General features: G+C 33.6%; 2 protein-coding genes across 3 annotated transcripts; both read right to left on the bottom strand.

Moving 5' to 3' along the window:
* Positions 1 to 1,331: 1,331 nt before the first annotated feature.
* LOC120333836 (uncharacterized) lies at positions 1,332 to 4,096 on the bottom strand. Its single transcript, XM_039401222.2, has 4 exons — positions 3,819 to 4,096; positions 3,157 to 3,303; positions 2,318 to 2,437; positions 1,332 to 2,133 (listed from the first exon to the last, which is right to left on the bottom strand). The coding sequence occupies exons 1-3, from the start codon at positions 3,975 to 3,977 to the stop codon at positions 2,351 to 2,353; spliced, it is 393 nt and encodes a 130-aa protein (XP_039257156.2). The 5' UTR covers positions 3,978 to 4,096; the 3' UTR covers positions 1,332 to 2,133; positions 2,318 to 2,350.
* A 1,671-nt stretch (positions 4,097 to 5,767) lies between these two features.
* LOC120333790 (uncharacterized) lies at positions 5,768 to 21,199 on the bottom strand. Of its 2 annotated transcripts, none has more exons than XM_078109520.1 (25): positions 20,975 to 21,199; positions 20,821 to 20,863; positions 20,262 to 20,390; positions 19,587 to 19,705; positions 19,089 to 19,206; positions 18,800 to 18,885; positions 17,593 to 17,683; positions 17,277 to 17,360; positions 16,604 to 16,775; positions 16,063 to 16,203; positions 15,022 to 15,138; positions 14,409 to 14,502; positions 13,579 to 13,781; positions 12,755 to 13,076; positions 11,645 to 11,898; positions 11,170 to 11,261; positions 10,731 to 10,882; positions 10,382 to 10,471; positions 9,800 to 9,897; positions 9,499 to 9,613; positions 8,904 to 9,014; positions 8,603 to 8,670; positions 8,066 to 8,228; positions 7,772 to 7,886; positions 5,768 to 6,709 (listed from the first exon to the last, which is right to left on the bottom strand). In XM_078109520.1, exons 1-25 carry the CDS (start codon positions 21,081 to 21,083, stop codon positions 6,400 to 6,402), a joined length of 3,396 nt encoding a protein of 1,131 aa, XP_077965646.1. In that variant the 5' UTR covers positions 21,084 to 21,199; the 3' UTR covers positions 5,768 to 6,399. The 2 variants fall into 2 exon arrangements, with proteins under 2 accessions (XP_077965646.1, XP_077965645.1); XM_078109519.1 differs by having other exon boundaries at positions 11,645 to 11,925.
* Positions 21,200 to 21,840: the final 641 nt, after the last annotated feature.

The raw sequence follows: 21,840 nt of genomic DNA on the forward strand, positions 1-21,840 counted from the left end.
TTTTTGAACTCCTTTATGACACGCTGATATGAGGTTGCTGACGAGATAATCGCATGCTAACCTAGGGGGAGAGAATTGTAACTTTGTGCGCGTTCTTACCCTCGTGCATGCATTGTAATGCCAAATGTTCGCGTATCGTAAAGTTGCACAATCGAATTGAATCCAAACAACAGATAACAAATTACACTTAACTTAATGCGTGGTGGAAATATTAAAATACACAGTAACTATCTTTATGTAATCGCTACACTACTAAGATTATACATATACACACAGGTGCAGACAAATACTGAGCGAATTCTATTGCTTATCCATTGCAACGATAATACCCATCTGAACTATCGCAACACATAGTTAAAATTGAAATATATATAGTTGTTGGCCAAGAGTAACTGTTCGCAACTATAATTGCGTTTCTCAGTTTACCGCTTTTAAACGAACATTGCCTATCTATTTACTCTAACTGACCGGTTCACTTTGTGCAATGTACCATGAGGTATTCTTTTACACCCGCTCGACCCCATCAGCAGAAAAAATAGCACAACAAGAATTTGCAACTCGGCGAACCAGTTTTAGCAGAGCACGACATCGCCTCGCGTTCATGAGAGAGAAATAAATTGTATTTTGCGCATTCAAGCATCGAAAAGCGTTGGCGATTGTAGCGTTACAGATACACACATACCAAATTTGACCTAACTCTATCTTAAGTCTATCTCAGATTCTTTAAATTATAAGAAAACGAGTTAATCATTACAATTCATTTTCTGGGTATCAGCTTTTGTACTACATCCAATTCTAAGACGAACGATCGTATCCCGAGGGCATTATATTTTTTTTTACATTATATGTTTATTTCGTCGCGCAAGAAATCACTACACAAATTCAAAACAAGAAAAAATTTATGCATTACAGTAACGGATTTCATTGCAATTGACAGGAAGTCGCGACGGACCAGAAATGGTCAACATAAGGCTGCTACACCAAAAAAATAGAAAAAAGAATCCAAATACCTCTATTAGTTGCACAGTTTTAAATGTTCTTGTAGCTGACTCTCAAGTATTTGAAATTTAAATTTTACAAGAGCCACCTTTCTTATCGGCCCTATTTATATGTTTATCTTTAAATTGTCTTGTGATGAATATTATTGTTTATCGGCAAATAGTCCATGTTGCATTGAATGAAATTTTGCACTTGCATTTTTGTGGAAGATTTTACGATGTTTTGGCCCGGAAGTGTGAATAAACTGCCAATAGAGTAAATTCAGTATATACAGAGCCAGCAAATAAAGTTTACGAAAATAATGTCTTTTCAGCAGCATGGGAAACTGTTTGATGAACTCGACATCTTTTTGCAAACCAGTAATATCATACAAGATCAATCCTGACTGTCAATGTAATCTTAATCTTGTTTTCTCAGTGGGTATCGAACCATGGTTAGAACAGTTTTCTGTCCAATATTGTGATACAGGTTCGAAACAAATTGCATGATATATAGATATTTGTCTATGTTTGTCTATTTTCATCCTACATCACGTTAAGTCATAAATCACAAGTTTGAGTAATGTATCTTTTACAAAGTGGAACGCCCTGACCTTCACATACGCCTAGATATCAACAAGCAGTCATGAATGACAAGACGAATCTGTATTTCTACCCGCTTATAACACGTTTAAATAAATTTCACTCCATATCATTTAACAAGAAAGTGGAAAACCAATATTTTGCGGTACAAGACAAACGATAAAAATTCATTGTATTTTATCCAGATCGGTCCAGCCGTTAAGACGCTACAGCTTCGACACACAGATAGGCAGACGGACAGACAGATAAACAGACAGACAGGCAGAACGGCCAAGCATAAGTGTCTCCCATAGCGGAAATCAAACAATATTTTACCTGTTACGTACAAAAGAGAACTTGCATTCACAGAGTTTTTATAACAAGGGCACATTTCACATGAGGGTATGGGATATTCTCAAATATTTTATTTCCTGATATCGGATCAATGTAATCTTCATAGAATATTTCTTTCTTGATGTCGTATCCGAACTTATTACATATTTTCAATGTAAATGCACTTGATGCAAACGTAAATATTTTTTCACATCCTAAGTTTCTTGCAATCTTTTCTGATCTGTGAAATATGACAGAAATAATTCAATAAATATATATAGGAAACTTCCAGAATGTGATAGACCTACGTGAATTGAAGTCCAGTAATGGGCAGCGTTTACTTGCCTTTCGATATAATATAAATAGAAAATTAAAAAGGGTTTAAAAATGTAAATAAATTGGTTAATCTGTGGAGCAATAGCTACCTTTTGAACAACTCTGCTCCGATACTAGCGTTGCTATGGCTTTCTTTCACACAAAGAATGGGTAATTGCATAGTTCCTCGTGCCCATCACTTCTTCCGGTGGAGTTAGACGCGATAACATCTTAACATATGAAATAAAATTAAGAATAAATACATCACATGCTTTATTAGGCCGCGAGATGAGGCCGTTTATCTTTCAGTTTCGTAGAGAACATGACGTAATTACCTGGAAATAATTTTAGGTGTTCCTCGGAAATTTAGTAGCAAATAATACTTTGTTCCCATTCCCAAGAATTGCACGTTTTACGAAAAAGACGCTTTTATTATGAGGAATATTAGTTACGATTTGTCCTATTTACCATGCTTTTCCGGTAACAGAGAACAATCAATGCCGACCGACTTTTGCATGACATATATCTAAGACAGGGACTGTATGTTTTGTATCGACAACAGAGAAAGAGGCGATTTTCGAAAATGCGAATTTCGGAAGCAATTCAAATAAAATGATATATATATATATATTATATATAGAGAAAGAAAACATATTAATTTGAATAGCTCTGGTCACGATGTTACATACAAATAAGAATTGCATTTAATGTTTTTGTGGCCAGAATGACTATCCAGTATACAATTGTCATCGGGAAATTACAGATTTACATGTGTTTGTGTGCTAACGGTGTTAATTTGTAACTTTACAGCGTAAAAAATGATGCGTTTGATGGTTTATATAAAATGAATATGATTTTGTAATGCCGTTTTGTTTCAAAGCTGTGGGTTTTTACCAGGGAATATTGCAAAGTGTGATGTCAGATACTTGAACCACTCAAAATACATTACCTTGTTATATTGCTGTACTCTTTTTGGGTCTTTGCTCGAGTCAGTACTTGACTGGGGTTTCGTTCCCAACAAACTTATACAAATTCCAATTAATGCTTTTGTTTGTTTGTCAAACGCACCAATGCTTGACCCGTGTAAGATACCGTCCTACGACAAAAAAAAATACAATATAACGTATACGACACCTAAATATTGTATTTTCAGCTCCAAAATCGGTAGCATTCAGAACCCGATCGGATATTTTTCTCGAATCGAATATTTGAGAATATGTAATTGAATGTGATTTTTTTACTGTAATGAGTTCTACAGACACATAAATCACCGAAAACATGGAATCAGGCAGTTCGCTGGATGTTTAAACACAAAAAGAAACCCTTTCACCAATAACTCATTCACCAATAGCTCATTCAATCATACAGAAATGCATTTTAAAAAATGGATTCAATAAAAAAAAATTAGGAATTCAACCTTTGGCGGACAAAAAAGTTGTTAGCGATTCGAAATTCTTTACGAAATAATTTACTATTCGATTCGAATATTCGATGGTAATGTTCAGCCTTGATGGTGACACTTTAGATGTGCTATATGTCAAGCCTGCTGACAGATTCGGATCTTTTCATCGGATTTCTCTAGGTAAATACGAAAAAATTACGACATCCTACTTTTGCCATCTTTCCCAAAAATATACGAGCTTCGTCTTCAGATAAATTCAGCGTTACTGAACCGGGTTCTCGTTTAACAAATTCATCAAGTATCAGCTTCCACACCATATCAAAGTCTTTCTCTTGAAGTAATCGAAATTCAAAATTTTCGAATACCATTTTTTGTTATTAGTCCAGCTTCAATAAATTGTGTATGCAAGTAAAAGAAAAAACAAAATTCAGGAATTACGAAAACGTGGCTTCTCCATTAGTTGCGTTATCATCTATTGTAGCCAATTCGTAAAACAATCTATGTGAGTACAACTCAGCAAAATTTACCCAGCGTGAGGACAACGATATAATAGAGATTTAAAATAAGATATTTCCTTTTTTCAAATTTTTATCTAATCCTGCAACTTCCATTCTCCTTAGAACATAATTCCAGGAAACAAACGTTTATTCCAGCAACGGTAAGGTTACGCAATGTTTGCTACAATCATGTTTGCCATTGTCCTATCATGTCTCTCAATTTGAGTATACATATTCTTTTCCACTCATAGTTCAGTCTACTCTATAACATTCGTATCCAATATTACTAATAGGCAAGTCTGACTGCCTGCAAGTTCTTGATGGTCATCATAATTCTCTGGACATGTCCGGATTCAAAAAATTCACATGGCCTATTAACAACTCAACTTGAAGTCTTTCAAATATTAAATTGTTGGCTCACGTCGGTATACACGTATAATATATATAAATATATACATTCTGGCGTGAGAGATAGAATATATTGTTTCGTCAACCAGAAAACGCATAAAATAAAAATAAATAACAAAACAAGTAAATCAAAAAATTTTCACAAATTATTATTGAAATATTTCCTAAGCAAAAGTATCTCTCCCTCTCTCAGCTCCGCTTTTCACAATCAATACGTCGTATGTGTATCCAATCATATTGTGCATTGAATATCTTTTGCCAAGGAAACCGTTGGGGAAGGTGATCGATACGCCATGTTGATCAATACACGAGATTTGTTCGTATTGCATTAGGTATTTGATGCGTTAAATATGAAGAAATTTATTTGATCACAAAACTAAATTTCTTTCAGTTTGATTCCTGAAAATGAGGTCAAAAATTCCTATGGAAAAACCTGCGCAAATAAAAACATATATACGGTTACGAATCTTCATCCTGTTGTCTCGTTTAGTTATCTTTAGTACCGTGTGATAATTGTAATTTTTGACGCTTTGCTTTGATTTTAGATAGGTTTAGTTCATAAGATCAGGTCCTATATAGTTCCTTGATTTACAGTTCAATCAATCATTCTATATGGGTTTTCTGACATGAATCAAAAACAAAAGAGCGGCGCTCAAATATATGGACACGAAAGGCAAAACCAAGTAGTATTGGAATGCAATCTGTCACAGTACACTACCGGTATCGCAATTCTCACGACTAATGCGAACCCAAAACCGCAACAAGGTGCGCAATTTTGTATGCTGCTGCTCGATACCCAACATTGGTTTCTTGCGTCCCCTTCATCGCAAAATGCCATTTTCTAGCTTATGTTTGCACCAAGTGTATTTTCAGTTTGGTGAAAAAAGAAACGACTGACTGTTTAACATTGTATGTAGTATAGTTTTGCAAGTTAGTTTATACTTGCACTATCGGTCCACTTCATGGACATTGCAACTAATCTAATTGTAATCTCGATATATCTGGTTGTGCGGCGTTTTAAAATTTACAATAACGAACTTTAATACCGATACCATGTCATACAGGTAGGGTACTGCAATTGATCATCAAGCAAACGATTGGCGTTGACTACCGGTATATTCTACTCTTTCCGAAATAATATGAAATTGTACCGGTACAGTAACTGATTTATTGATACTGTGTGTCCCAAACTTGAAGCCAGGAATGGTTTGCCGTCATCAGATCAAGACAACTTCCGATCAGAAATCAAATAGTTTTCAGGATGCTGTTTTATTTAAATAACGATGGCATGGAACATACTTAAAGGCAAAATAAAAGGAGTAAAAGCAAAGGCACACAACTACAAGTGCTAAATATCGCAATGACATATAAGTGGCTTGGAGGCAGTAACATAACTAGAAGTGCTATTTTGCATAAACCAATTCAAAATGTATATGTGTCCTATATGACCCACACCTCAAGAATATCATTTATCATTGACATACATTTGGCCAAGCATAAATAAAAAACAATTTATAATATGTGAAAACCAAATTCAATTTTAAAAACCAAAATAGAATACCTCAGTGGTTCTGAATATGGATTTTGAACCATTATAGATATTTATAGAAGTGAAATATAAAAATAAAGTTAGAGCGTAAATATTACTTTTGAAATTTGCAAAAGGGGTGAATGAAAGAACAAAAGTTAAGAACCCTTACCCTAAAGACTAATAAAATTTATAAACATTTAAAAGCAGACGCAGAAGTTATATTTGGTTGTTGTAAAATTTGCAATATCGACGATGAAGTTTTAGCACAGTGTTAAATGATAATAGTAACATGAAGGAAACAAACAAAAATGGCAATTTTTCTAGAAAATTTAATAAAAATAACAAAAAATTGAGTTATCCTGGTGCCATCCATCTTTCTGAGTTATCTTCTAACTTAGCACGAGCAACTCCATCCAAAATAGTCCTCACTGTCGCGCCAGATGGTAATTCATAATCGGGGTCTGAGATACTCGTTTGAGAATGTTGTGACAGTTGAGGAGTTATGCTTATTTCACTCACTCTTGGTGAGTTTTCTGCGTTATTTACCTCATTATTTGTCTTGTTTTCCTGTATTACTGGAAGCATGTTTTTACCTGATATGAGTGCTGGGGGTGATATAGCAAGAGTTACTCCATTACCTAGACTTGGCCTGACAGCAATGTACCTGCAAATGAAACTTTGTATATATCGATTTTTTTAAGATATTGTGCACGTGTGTCTCACCCATTTGAATATTTGAATATATTAAAAATGAGACCCGGAAATAAGTTGTTAAAAAGGCTTTTGAGGAAACGAATGTCTATTCTTGAAAGCACTTTTTAATATGTTATTCACACTCAAGTCTTAAGATTAGTGGGCAATTTGACACTTCAATCGTAAATAAATTAGTTTTCGTTTCAAGTAAGGTCTAATAATGCTTCAACCACTAAATATTACGTCCCTTCACGCCACATGACGTCATTTTTTTTTATCTTATGGCATAAAATTTTAAATTATTGTGTCAATTTCGCAAATTCATAAGTTGATAACCCCTCAAAAATGTCGCGGCGGTGTGGCTCAACGGGCTAAGCGTTAGGAATACGCTCGCCACCGCACCTCTAATTACTCTGCGTCGGTTCGCAGGTTCGAATCCCATGCAGGGATGGTTATGTGCGAGAGGATTGCTGGACTCCTCGCCGTCGTTGGGTGGTTCACGTAACTGCTGGTCGGTTACGGCTTCCTCCACCACCAAGTACATGCTTCCGAAAACAAACAATATAACTAATCCCATACCCGACTTGGAATGGTAACCGGACGAGAGGCCGTGGTTCGCCATATGGATAAATCGTCTTATCGTCTTTCTCCTCCCCCGTGATAAATATGTAAATCCTATCCTATCCTTTATGATAACCCCTCAAAAATGTCCATAAATATCATCATATTAGGGACACTCAACATTAACAAATAACTTCACTTCAATAAAATATCTGACTGGGGAAACCACAAATAGCAACCAAGTAAAAATGTACAAATCATGCAATTTAAAAAGCTCAGAGGTAATTTGAAAAACATTAGTTTTGTAGAAGACTCTTCCATTCTAACTAATAAAAGTTGAAAGCAATTCTCTTCAGTAGTTGAAAAAAAGAAGAAAATTTTGTCTTGACAAGAACAATTTAGTTAAACGAACTGTAAGTCTATTTTTAACCAAAAAAGATACATTTGTGAACAATAATGAAAAACATCATACCTTGGACTTAATTGATTATTATACGTTTTAATTCCGGTCATAGATGATGGAAAACTTGCTAAAGATTTTGTTGACATTTCATTACTTGGCATTGAGGAACGATTTGAATGTCGAACTGAAAGATTGAAAAAAATAAGTGAATGATTACCAAAATATGAAGTTTGTATACCAAACTTATTTGAATAAGTCTGGCATTTACGGATCTTGCTAAGTAGTAGGAACACATTTGCCCTCGGATATCTCATCTTGCTCAGTTTAGGATTCAAATCTTCCACAAAAGAGAACATATCCCACCATTATTGTTATTAGCACCAATTCTTGTCCGAAGTCTCCAGATAACTTTTTCTTCAGAAGATAAACTAGAATTTGATACAGGTGTTTGCGTTGATGAATCAACACAAGTTGCTTTTGACTTTGGTTCACTGGAATCAGCCAATAAGCCATTATGCGCTGATGACTAAAAAACAAGATTTAAAAATTTGTTATCACTTCGTACACACAAAGATATACCAGTATATACCCTACTCCAGATTCAAATTTCAAGGCTCCAAAAATAACTAGTCTTCATTCCTGTTTAAGCAGACTAAAGGTTGAAGAAAATGACAATTTTGAATTCAGCATGAGAAAACCATAGGGTTGGGACATAACCTAATACTTCACTGACTTTCAACATTAATAGCATGGTCAAACATGGGTAATAAAGAAATCAGATATCAAATTCAGCAATACTATAATTGCCTATATAATGATTTGAAACCTGGGAAATTTGTGGTCTCGCTCGAAATACAGTTATATTAATGAAGTTTACGTACTCTACACAACACAGGTTACCTGAACTTGGAGTTGTGGTTCATCTAGGTTTATTCTCACACCTGGTAATGTAGGATTATCTTCTAATTCTGAAATATTGATGTAAATTTCAATAGAATATAACAGTAAATGAAATCATGAGGTGAAACGATAACACTCTTAAATGCTAGTCAGGGCTGGTTATGGAATTCACTGAAGGTCCCTGTTTATGTGTTTACAATCTTCATAGATTGTGCTATAACTGACCAGCAATAACATGGACTACCTTACTGTTGCAAATAGTAATAATCATAACAGCTCTTTATAAAACTGACATATTTACCTAATGATGGAGATGTAATTGCTGCAGTGGCATTTATCATTCGTAATTTTGTAATTTGATTGTTTTTTGTTGTCTGAGTTCTCTGTGTTTGGACAAGAGGAGTAGTAGTTGCTGAAAATGGAGAACAACAAGTTGTACAACAATATCATGGAATATACAGCAGATAGGTTATGAAATAGAAGTTATGACTCTTGATATCATGAATTTGCCATATACGCATCTGAGATTGAGAGAATGATGATTATGAACATGGGACTTTATCACGATTGGTATAAGCATGAAATAGTACAAAATATTCTCTCCAAGTAAGGCTATAGAAAAGCAGATACAGAGGGAACTCCTAATTTTTTTGAAAAACTGATGTCTATCCCTTGCTCTGCATCAGGGTTTTATGCTTTCTTTCAGGAACAGCACTGTTCTTAGAGGATTGCCCTGCAGTACTCAGCATAACAAGACGGTGAGCATGGGTTTATTTAAACCAAGGATCTCCAACATATGATGCAAACATAGTAAAGACCAATTTACTGATTGTACCTACTAGGTAGATAACTCACTTAACTTTTTATTTACATATTTCGCAATACTTTTTGCATACCTGTTGTTGGGATGGCTACAAGACCTCTTCTTGATTTAGGACCAATTTCTAAAGTACATGTTGTTGCTTGTAATGTCTGACGGACTCGTACTGTTGTTGGTGTTCGATATTGCACCTGTGATAAATAGGAACATTTGATTGCTCGAATAAGCACTAATCTATCAGACAAAACAAAAATTTGAGTAGAAAACATTAAAATCCAGTACCAGGTCTCAATGGTCATTATAAAATGCTTATATCAGATTTGCATTGTGTGCTATACACTGTGGCTAATCCAAGAAGACAGTTACTGTTCTTTTACCTTTTGTTGCTGTATAATCTGCTCGCTTGAAGGTAGAAAGTATGAGCCTGTGTCTCGAGAATGAAATGGCAGAGCTGACGGCAGTGGAGTCTTAAAAACTGGAAAAAAAAATAATAATTTATCCAAATAGTGTATTATCCTCATTATTATTGATTAAAAATGTATATGTTTGACCAGTCATTGTGGAATGCAAGAATTGGAATGTACGGTAACTCTTTTCACAACATTGATTGATTGGCATAATTTGGATTTATTTTTTTCACTTATCGTGATTGCTTTAATGATCTCTTGGTTCTTTATAGAATTTGCGATTGAAGCGCAATGCAAGTTGGCAAATGTAAAATGGTAGGGTGCTCCCAATCGCAATTCAATTCTCATTAAAAGTATTCTGTTCAAAATATAGCCTGCAGTTTTATGTTCATTTTTATTCAGAGTTCAATACCTAGTGTGGTGTTTTTTGTCACGAGTTTATATAGGAATTTCCACAATGGTATATGTTATAATAATGCTAATCCACCCTTATAATATGATTAAACTGATATTTTAATTCTCAATCTATTTTAATGGTTAGCTTATACATACCAGCATTTTTCATTGTTGTATTATTTTTTGCTATCTTGTTTTGTCCCTTCTTCGCATTTGCAATCCCAGCTAAATATTTCTTTGAAAATTCTGCCAAAATCAGAGAATTACATATTATATCATCATCTATTCCAAGATTGGTGCCATGGCCAAATGGTTAAAGTATTAGACTTGATTGTGTAGGCATTGTGAGTTACACATCTCGGATTTGTATTCATTGACCACCATCTCACATATTTTCAACTCCTAACATATACTTAACATAACAATCTACAAGCATTAGATTCCTTTCGAATTTTTTTGAATCTTATGAATCAAAATTTCCAGAATGGTACCTATCGGTACTTACCGTTATCCATTGGTACTTTATTATGATAATTCAATGGTAGTTTAGCAGAAGGTGCTTGCATGGCTGACAATGATGAAGGAGACATTGCTTCAAGTAATTTCTTGCTCATTGCAACAGTCTTTTCTTGATCACTATCATCAGAATAATCACATCTGATTGAAAGAAAGAGAAAAAATTAGCAAAAACACTGGTATTTTACAGTTATACTGTGAGAACGCTTAAAATGTTGTATGATGTTTTTCTGATTACAAGATGCTCAAAATGAGGAATTCTCAGCTGCATATAATCCGAATCATTCATAGACTGAAGAAGTTCTTATATTGAACATAATAAATCTCCAATAGATTCAGAATTAGAATGGTAAAACTGTGTCAAATTCATATATCACTATCAGAAATTTGCAGAATGAATATTACAAATATGATTAGCAAATAGATACCTTTCTTGTCTTTTCGGAGAACTGTTGTCTCTCTTTTCCTTTGTTATCATAGCATTGTACCTGTATCTTTCTCTCGCTCGTCCTCTAGTTTGCTATAAAACAGAAAATACAAATCAATAATATTTTGGATTTTCGATAAAAAGCTTAATCAATGCATCTCACAAAAACATCACATCAAGTTTTTCTGGCTCCTCGGGCTTGGCAAAGTTGAAGTCTATCATTGTCAAAAATGCACAATGAATGATTGCACTTCGAATATTACTCTATAAATTCAATTCCTGACAAGTCTAAGTACACAAGCGTGATTCATGTTTAGCTATGGTTACAAAATAGAATTGATACAGATAAAATGTGATACCTCATTTGTGACTTTGAATCTCATTGTAAAATTAAATTTATCAATAAGCTTTTGGACATTTCTCAAATAAAAAATGACTTTTACATTCCATACGCAAAAAACAGTCGAAAATCTCACCTGAGAATCTTTTTCATTTTTATCCATTTCTGGAGATTTTTCTTTTCGTTTTTCATCATGTTTTGTGTTAGTAGAAATCGTTTTTCTATAAACATGGAGTTTAGCATCCAAAGACGCTGCTACAGATTCTTCTGTGACGAGACTATCTTCAGCGTTCGTTGTCGAGGTGACATTTGTGGTTTTATTTTGCGTTACCGAATTATTATTATTATTTGATTTTCGAGAATCATTTGCTTTTCGTTGAAATCGTGGAGCTGAGAATGGACGAGAAGATACACTTCCTGTTTTATAATATAAAAAGTAACTCATAGAACAACATCATTTTTACTATTTTTTTCTGACAGCTTCTAAACACCTTGACTTAAAAGAAAAGTGCTCACTGCTATAGATATTGTCCCCATTTTGTGAGACCAGAAAGTTCTACTAATTAATAATGATATGAAAATATCCGTGATCCGAAAACTACAATTTATATTAACATGTAAAGCAAAAGTTCCATATTGTGTCTCTTAACAAGGCTCTATGAATGCATCGACTGAAGTAATGGTTTAGTTGTATCATAAAAACTGAAAAGTAAAATTTGACTGATCTCTCATGACAACCACAATCTTCTGTTACCTCAACACGATTACAATAATTCATTAATATGGCAATCTTCGATTTCAAAATTTCTATTTATTGTTGTAGAATATGGAAAACTTGCATGTAAGTATCGGCATATATATATTTTTTATATAAAGATTCTTCACAAATACACTCAGCTACAGTATTCACAATCAGCCATCAGCTATAATTGCGCTTACGCAGGTGGACTGAAATTAAATTCTTTACCATTTTAAATGGTCCTTACAAATTCCAAGGCAAAAATATGGCTATATTTCTACAAAGATAATAGGTAAATTAATCAACAGTAACAATAATAACCACAGAAGGAAAACTGAAATTAGCATAAATTAGCCAAACTGATTATCCATGCAAAAAATAATTTTTTTTTTGTAAATTTCACGCAAAAATACAATTTTTTCAAATCAAACTACTATCAATTATTTTCTTTCGAAATGCTAGTTTCAGTTTTCGGTTCTTCGGCTACAATGTCAATGTCATCCTCACCTCCAGCGTAAAACGGCTTTTTCTGCGACACGTTTGGTAAACTTCGAGATTGTACGACTCTAGGAGGACTTTGTGAGAGTGCCGGATTACTCGAAGTTGTCGAAAGTGATGTTTGCGATCGTGAACCAGAAACGTGATAAGTTGCAAGTTGTGACGCTGTTGTCACGGACAAGATACTTTCCGTGCTCAGCGATTGTTTTGGATTTGCGAGTCTTGAGGTGACATTTGTCGTGGATGTTGTCGTATTTGTTACATTTGTTGTTGGGTTCGTATTTGTTTCACCTTCACCATCTGAACCTCTTCTGCCTCCATATGCATATCGCTGGAAAAAAATGTAACTGTTACGCAACAATCTTATTAGATAGCAATGCATAATAAATAATGAACATTCGACATCCTCTGCCTATTACTGTACAAGTAACAGATATATTTGTTTTTATGAAGTGTAAGAAAAACAAATAGGTGTCGCTGCTCGATAACCATCACTGGTTTATCGCACCCCTTTCACACTGACATGCATTTTTTATCTTTCTTAATTATGTTTGTCCCTTGTATACTTTTGGTTTGCGATAAAATAAACTACTGATCGACTGACTGTTATTCAATTTTGACATTTAAAATAATGAACATTTAATAACTACAACCCCATTTAGTATCGGTGTCTCAATAATGTCGTGTCCCACTCATACAACGCTATTTCCCCACCTTTTACCTTTCTATCACACTTGTCCCACTGTTATGAGTGATGATAGATATATAGTGTGAGGCAAATGGTTACAGTACACAAATGAAATTATGATACAAAAATTAATTTATGCGCTAACCATATTAAAATTTGCCATAAATTTTTTTCTTCTCTGAGCGCTTCGTGCTCTTTTTCTTGCTTCAGCAGCCGATCGAAGTTTTTCTCTTCGTTCCTCTGCTTCAATCAAATCACCATTATAAAGAAGAATTACTCTCTCTTGTGAAGTGAGAGGCATAATTCGTTCTTTCGCTTTGGATTTGTTGAATATCTCCAATGCCAGTTCTAGGAAAAATGTGTGAAATATAAGTGAAGCATATGAGCTTACAAATGATAACTGACTGTAATATGGCATCATAGGTAAAACTACCATAAACAGAGCTGACTTAGATTTCTCAGGTATACTACTGGTCACTGGACAGTCTTTATTGACTTTTTGTGTCGAAAAGAAAAAACTATGGGTATCTCTTGGCATGCCCATTTAGGATTTACAGGATTTACATATTTATCCCGGGGGAGAGGAAAGCCAATAAGACGGCTTATCCATATGGCGAACCACGGCCTCTCGTCTGGTTACCATTCCAAGTCAGGTATGGGATTAGGTATGTTGTTTGTTTTCGGAAGCATGGACTTGGTGGTGGAGGAAGCCGTAACCGGCCAGCGGTTACGTGAACCACCCAACGACGGCGAGGAGTCCAGCAATCCTCTGGCACATAACCATCCCTTTTATCCCATTTATCAACCTCCTTTTGCTAATGCTCGTCACACTTTTAGCTGAAGACTTGTATATCTATAAGTAGCTAAACAAGAGTCAAGATTAAGGCGATGCTGCGTTAAAACTTGCAAAGAAAATATGCTACGCTATGTATAAAATATAGTAATCTCATTTTAACTTATTTTTGGAAAACATACTTAGGCTTTCAGTAACAATTCCAGGTATAACTTCCTTCAAAATATCACAGTTTGTATGTAGCGCTGGATTGCAATTGAATTCAAGTAATGAGATCTAATTAGAAAACAAAAAGAAATAACACCAGTTTTAAATTCTGGTCAGGCAGGACTTTCATATATCATTATGCTCTGAATATTTATTATTACGTATATTGTCTTAAACTGGAAATATTCAAAATTCTGAATCATTTATATCTAATTGGTGGAGTAAAAGCATATATTTATATAGTAACTGAAAATTTTGGTTAAAATGAATATTAGAAAATTTAAGCTTATGAAATCTGATACAAATTGAAATGCCGGAACGTGAAAATTGTGAGGCCTTTTTCAACCCAAAATTTAACACAACAAGTTATGACAGTAAATTTTGAGTTCCTTCTATTTTACCACTTCACCAAAGTGTATGATGATAAGTCTTTTAAATGATTGGTGCTCGAGAATTCGTTCAGCAATCCTTCATATTTTCGACTTTTTGAGAAAATTTTATTCGTAAAATGGTTGTAAAATTTGTAACTTTTCTAATTCTATTAAATTGTTAAAATTTAAAATTGTTAAAATCTTAATTAACAATTACCTTAAATTTGTCATCAACTAGAAAATCGCATCCATACATATCAAAAAATCCTAGCTTGCATTCTAGCTTGTGACGAACAGATTGAAAACAATGGAGCATGATTTGCTGACAACGTTTCTAGAATAAAACACACAAAAAATTTAGCTTTATCAAACATAATGTATGGCTGTTTTACAAAAACAGACAAAATTCATCTATGAACAGTATCAGTTGCATCTAATTTCGAATAAAGAATATCTAAGAATTATTTTCGATCAAGAGTAATACTGAGCTACTGGTCTAAATTATGATTATAAATTCTGTGGGTTCTCTCCAAACTATCAAGCAATAATATACCATAATACCTACCCCAATAGCAATGCATAAATTTTCTACTGTGATAGTTGTTTTCAATTTAAATTTTATATAAAAACATTTTGAGTTATTCATTGGACATAACCATCATAACATTACAGAGAGTTTGATGGGTGAACACGAAATTAATAAAAAAAAAAGTCTTCAGCTTATTGCCAAATAGATTAAATCCTGAATAATCATCGTATAAAATATCTATAATTCTTTTTGACAAAATTAATATCATATTAATGACTCCAAGACTCCTATCCTATACAACCAAAGAATTCATCATTATCAATCAAAGTTTGTTTAAACTGGTCGTGGTCTTTGAGACTAATTTAATAAGTACGTTTATATACTTATATGTTTATAAGTACACAAAGCACATTTAAATTTCAAACTACTTGAGAAATTGAATGACACTCTTAAGGCGGCGATTTCCACATAATTTCACATTGTAGTGGCTCTACATTTTCAATGTTGGCGGTAGTGGCGGCAACGTAACAACAAACAATGAAAATATTTATAAATGCCACGCTTCGAAAAAAATCAACGACAAAAGGATGACTTATCAAAATGTACAGCATCAATTTAGCATAAAAAATTGTGGATTCGATAGTATTTTGTAAAATAATTATAAAGTTAATTAATGTTGATATTAATTAATGTTATATATAATTAACGATAATCATTATATCTGATTACCCTTAATACTGTATGAACCCAATCCTGCGGAAGTTTATTTTTGTCCATGTGATGCTTGTTTACGTATTCGTTGAATCTATCCATAGACCAGACAGTTTCATCTTTAATTTCTTGATAAAGTGGATTCTTTTTTTGCATAAACTGTAAAGTTAACATATTTGAAAGTTTTTGAAACTGTATATTTCTAAGTAAGCAATAACGAAATGTAAAAATTATATTGTATTAATTTTTGAGGTTACGATAATTTATATAATCGGAAAAATAATGACTGAATATCAGGATCCGAGCAACTTGATTCATGACTTGAAATAACTCAGCTAGTTTCAGGCTATGTCACCATTTAATAAAATTTAAATTATTTCTGCCTTGTAGTGGTCTCAAATCTGCTTGGACCTGACTTGAATACCAGAACCAGTCATTTCGGAATTGACAAGATAAATTTTATACATGTACTGTTATAATATTCTTCAATAAATCAAATTTCTTTATAATTCTCTTTTCACGGATTACGGTTTAGGGTCAAAGTCAAAATTCCCATTACCTGATTAGTAAGATGACCAGTTAAATCTGTACTTCTTTCATCATAAGGTAAACAAGTAAGACGACAATATCCATCACAATAAAACACCACAAATGGTTGAGTAGATGACACAAGCATGTAATTCCGAACATCGAACTTTTTACCATCAAGAAGTAGAGGATTTGTAATGTATCTAACAAAAGATAAATTTGACCATTTCTCCCAAACAACTATACTGTAGGGCAAGGCTACTCAACTGGCAGACCGCGGTCCGAATCAGGGCCTTTCGAGTATTTGATTCGGACCGCACCTAATTCTTTATTTTGGATCATTAGCCCCACTTTTAAAGTTCCATTTTTTAAAATGACTTTTGAATATATATGAAAAGAACTATTACATCATATTAACCAATCTTGATTAGCTGATAATCATTAGCCGGTCGAGGAAGTGCGATTTTAAGGATGCGGAAATTTAATTTCTGGAAACACCGGACCCAAATAATTTTGAAGTTTTGTATGCGGATCTTCAGTAAAAATAGTTGAGTAGCCTTGCTGTAGGGCACATCAAAACCTAAATGAACATTTATCAAAATGAATCAAAACCCTCTAATGATAGGCAATGAAATAATTCTTGTTTCAGCATTATAACGACAATAATTCTATATTTTATTAATGCCATATAGAATACAATATACCTCTGAACAATTCTTGCCATTGGTACTTTGAAAGGTAGTTTTCTTGTTGTTTGGACCTCCTCTTCAATATCAGCCATTTTCTCTCTTTATGAAGGAAAAATACAAAAATTAAGTTTTTAGAGTAATAAATGATTGAAATTTTTTGACCCAATATCCTGTAAAAGTACCGTATACTTGGATGTGATTTAAAAAAAACTAAATAAAAATATAATTTCCATTTTCAAATCATATTTGCCTTGAATAAAAAAATGATGGTTATTTATTTGAGGTATAGGTATTTAAATTCAGAAGATATAAACAAAATAACAAAGCTTACTGGAATTTGGATATATCTTCTCGGTCTCGTATTAAATAGATTCCTTTGCCTTGATTTAATCCTGTCGGCTTTGAAATCCAAATTTCACCATCTAAATCAAAAATTTGAACACGATTCATAAATCCAAAACAAGTTAAAATAAGGTTTGAATTAATATATGAAAAGAATTATTTTTCATAAAACAGAAATACCATATATCAATATACTAGTACTGCAGCGCGTAAACCATACATTTTTTAAAAAATGATTGAATTTGTACTACAGACTACCATTAAGTTGATGAAAACTTGGCAAAATTAGTTCCATTTTGAAAAAAGATCTTCCAATATATATGCCAATATTAGTTGCCATAACAAGCAAAAGCCTATTTGACAAGTTCTATTGGACTAGTATAGTTGGGACCAGGTGATCTTATTCCTCTTAAATACCCATTATAATCCATTCACAGTAAATCAATAATGAAACCGATACTTATATTTATTCATAACCTCGGGTCTTCAATATATCTTTATAATAATTGTACATACACCTGTTCTCAACATAAGAGTCTTGTTTATTTTATGCCTAGATCAATCCGCAAGTTTTTAATTTGATTCTTTGGTTTCTAAAGCACATGATATCACTATGTGAACACCGCTTTGACTATGTACCAAGTGTTGCCATGAGGCGCAAATACATTTACTAAATCATATTTTTAAGAATTGTGTCTTTCACCATTTTTGATTAAATTTAGATATTTATATTTAATCATTGATTTGAAAAATTTAAAATATGTAACTTTTTTTGAACTTTATTTTTAAATTTGCAATTTGCCTTTAGCAGATACCGGTACATATTTCATTAAATTTTGATAGGATTTCAAATTTACTTATAATTAATTATAATTACGGTACACATAATTGATGTCTGAACTAGCGCTTGTCTAGAGTCTAATTTTAATATGTCGGAGAAAATTTCCACCAAAATAATATTATGCAGTATACGTTGATTACTATTCATTTAAAAAAAATGAAAAGAAATTTTTCTTCAGTATAAAAAAAATTTTAAAATGAGAAAGCATCAGACTTCTAGAACATTTTGAGAACCTTCTTTGTTCGGCATTGCCTCCCCGATATATTACACCCTTAGTGAGATAGTGGACTTGAGATTTGAACCCGAGGGTGTTTGCAATTTTGATTTCCAACCTTCGTCCTACACTCGATCATACCTTTATAAAGTTCATAAAACATATCCCTTTCTTCTTTCACATCCATTCTGTATGTTTCAGGAAAGAAGTCCTGATATTTCATGATTCTGTACAAAATATGATTTTTAATTTAAAAATCTCATAATAAACCGCTGTACGACGCTCCTATTTTATTTGAGGAAATTAACTTTGCAATCATTGGTGAAGAAATTAACCAAATAAAAGAGACTACACATTAATATCAAAAATATTTTTTACTAGAAATTCTCAGGAAAAATACCAAATTCAAAAATCTATATAAAATACCAACCTAGGTCTCCCTTTTTTGACTTTATTCATCACCCGGTCATACTCTTGTAGAGAAGTTAAAAGTCCTATTTTTGTCGTCAATACTTTATTATTGGGAATCTGGTAACACAGCTGATCACCTATGAAACAACAACAATAAATAATTACCAGTGTTGCAAAATACTCAAATCATTGACTCAACTGAACACAGACTCCAGTCATCGAAAGAAAATGACTCGACTTGAGGAATCTTATCTTGAGATTAATTTGGAGCGAGGTTAAATTATTACATAAATATAGACTTGATTTTTGATACAAAAATGCAGTGCCTCAACTTGAGATTAGATGTTTGCCGGGACCTGGATTTCACTCAAGGCGCTGACGACCATTCGCTCAATTTTATTAGAGACTCAGGATTCATGATCTTGTAGCCAACACTGCTATTAAATGATTCGAGTTAAGCAAGATAAAACATTTTCTTATCAGGGTAAAAAATTAAAAATTGAAATAGTACAAGTACCTTCCCTAAAACTGTAGTAATTATTGTGTGATTTGATCTCACACCATTTTAATCTATAATCATCTCTTGTTTTGTCAGATATTCTTTCCCATCCAAGAGAACTGAGAAATTCATCAACTCTGAAAATAGAAGAATTATAATAGCTTTTGAATTGTAATGAAAAATAACAATTAGATAACATGTTACAACATGAGAAATAAAAATGCTGACTATTGCTAACTAATTTTTTTTCCATTTTATTTCAATTAAGAAGTCTTTAAGAAATAAAATTGGGATTGTGTTACAGAAACTTTGTGACTGCATGATACACCAGAACTTATACTGTAGGTCTACTAGAATACTTCCAGTCTGTGTGTAAGAGGTTTCAAAGAAAGACACTAGCAGTTTGAAAGCATTTTCGTACAGCGAGCACCTTTTTCGCTACTCAATAAGTAAGTCAGAGAGTTCAAGCTCCGATGCGATCCTGGAAAAGGCTCATGAAATCTATGCGGTTTTCATCAGATGCACACTTTGCTAGACATTAAAACCAATGAATCTGATTTGAAGTGAACCAATGAATATGTTTATACACAATCATCTTACAAAATACCACAAAAAAGTAATGAAATTATGTATTGCATGACTCTGACTAAAATTGGAATCATGCTAACTAATAGAATTATCAAATTTGCATACATTTGTGTTCCATTGTTTCCACCGATATAATACAAAGGTCTATTAATTTTTCTATATCTTCTTTTTATGATTGCTGTATTGGTATTTGGTGAATCTCCTGGTTGCTCTGATTCTTCTGTGGGCTGAGATCTAGAATAAAAGAGCATGTTAATTTATTTTCATTTTCAAACCATTGTTCTAATATACAAATAAGACTAGAAAGTATATCAAAATAAGTTGTTGATCTTGTGAAATTAGCCATACAACAATCTTTCCTTGCTGCCCCAGACTTGCTCTGATTGTTGAGTCAGTGAGTGGATGTAATGCAAGAATTAGCCAATTTGAAAAATTCATTGTATCAGCTACTCTTAGTCAGAATATATAATATTAAGTCCAATGCTAAAATACTTGAATTCTTTTACATTGTAAATATATATAAAGGCATGCCTATGCGACTGCTGTTTAAAAAGAAAAAATACTCCACATTCTAAAATAGTTTGGTAAACCAGTTTTTTTCACAGGACTAAAGTGATTTCTGGATTTAGACTAGTTAATACAGTAACACAAATTGCAAACATACCTAGTAGAAGATGGGGGCTCTTCTTCTGCCTCTTCATTATTTTCTGAAAAAATATAAGTGAAAAAGCATGTATTTTACATCGCATATACATAGAACCAGTTGAACTTAAGTTTTATTTTACATTGCTAACACCGCATGATTTTTCATAACTAACCATTTATCGGCGTCGTGTCATCGTCGGCAATGACGTCAATTTTCTCTTTATCGTCAAGTCCATTTTCTTCACAAGTTTGTACGTCTTCTTTTGTTGGAGTATCCGGCATTATTCACCAACGTGAATATCATTCTTTTACAACTTCCAAGTAGATCTATGGATTTCACGAATATGGTCCCCAATTTTGCATACATGTATACGAAAATTCAATTTAAATAACCTAATTTTCTGCCATGTTGAATAAAATAAAAATGGTTGCGGATTCTCAGATAATTAAAACGTGAACGATGTAAATGTGAAAGAGGAAAGGCAAAACTGAAAGGAACAACGTAATTAAAGGCAAACCATTGAAGCGCAGCAAGGACGCCGGGGTCAGTTGCCTTGACAATGCGAAGCCTTCCTATTTACATTTGTTCCCGCTAGTAGCGAAAGAGAGCGTCGATGGCAACGATACGATCTTTCACTTTTATATAGGATAGGATAGGATAGGATTTACATATTTATCCCGGGGGAGAGGAAAGCCGATAAGACGGCTTATCCATATGGCGAACCACGGCCCCTCGTCCGGTTGCCATTCCAAGTCGGGTATGGGATTAGTTTTACTGTATTGTTTGTTTTCGGAAGCATGGACTTCGTGGTGGAGGAAGCCGTAACCGACCAGCGGTTACGTGAACCACCCAACGACGGCGAGGAGTCCAGCAATCCTCTCGCACATAACCATCCCTGCATGGGATTCGAACCTGCGAACCCACGCAGAGTAATTAGAGGTGCGGTGGCGAGCGTATTCCTAACGCTTAGCCCGTTGAGCCACACCGCCGCGCCAGCCACACCGCCGCGCCATATGCATTGCGGAATCGAATCCCATT

The sequence above is a fragment of the Styela clava genome, chromosome 15 (genome assembly GCF_964204865.1).
Source record: "Styela clava chromosome 15, kaStyClav1.hap1.2, whole genome shotgun sequence".
Taxonomy (NCBI): Eukaryota; Metazoa; Chordata; class Ascidiacea; order Stolidobranchia; family Styelidae; genus Styela; species Styela clava.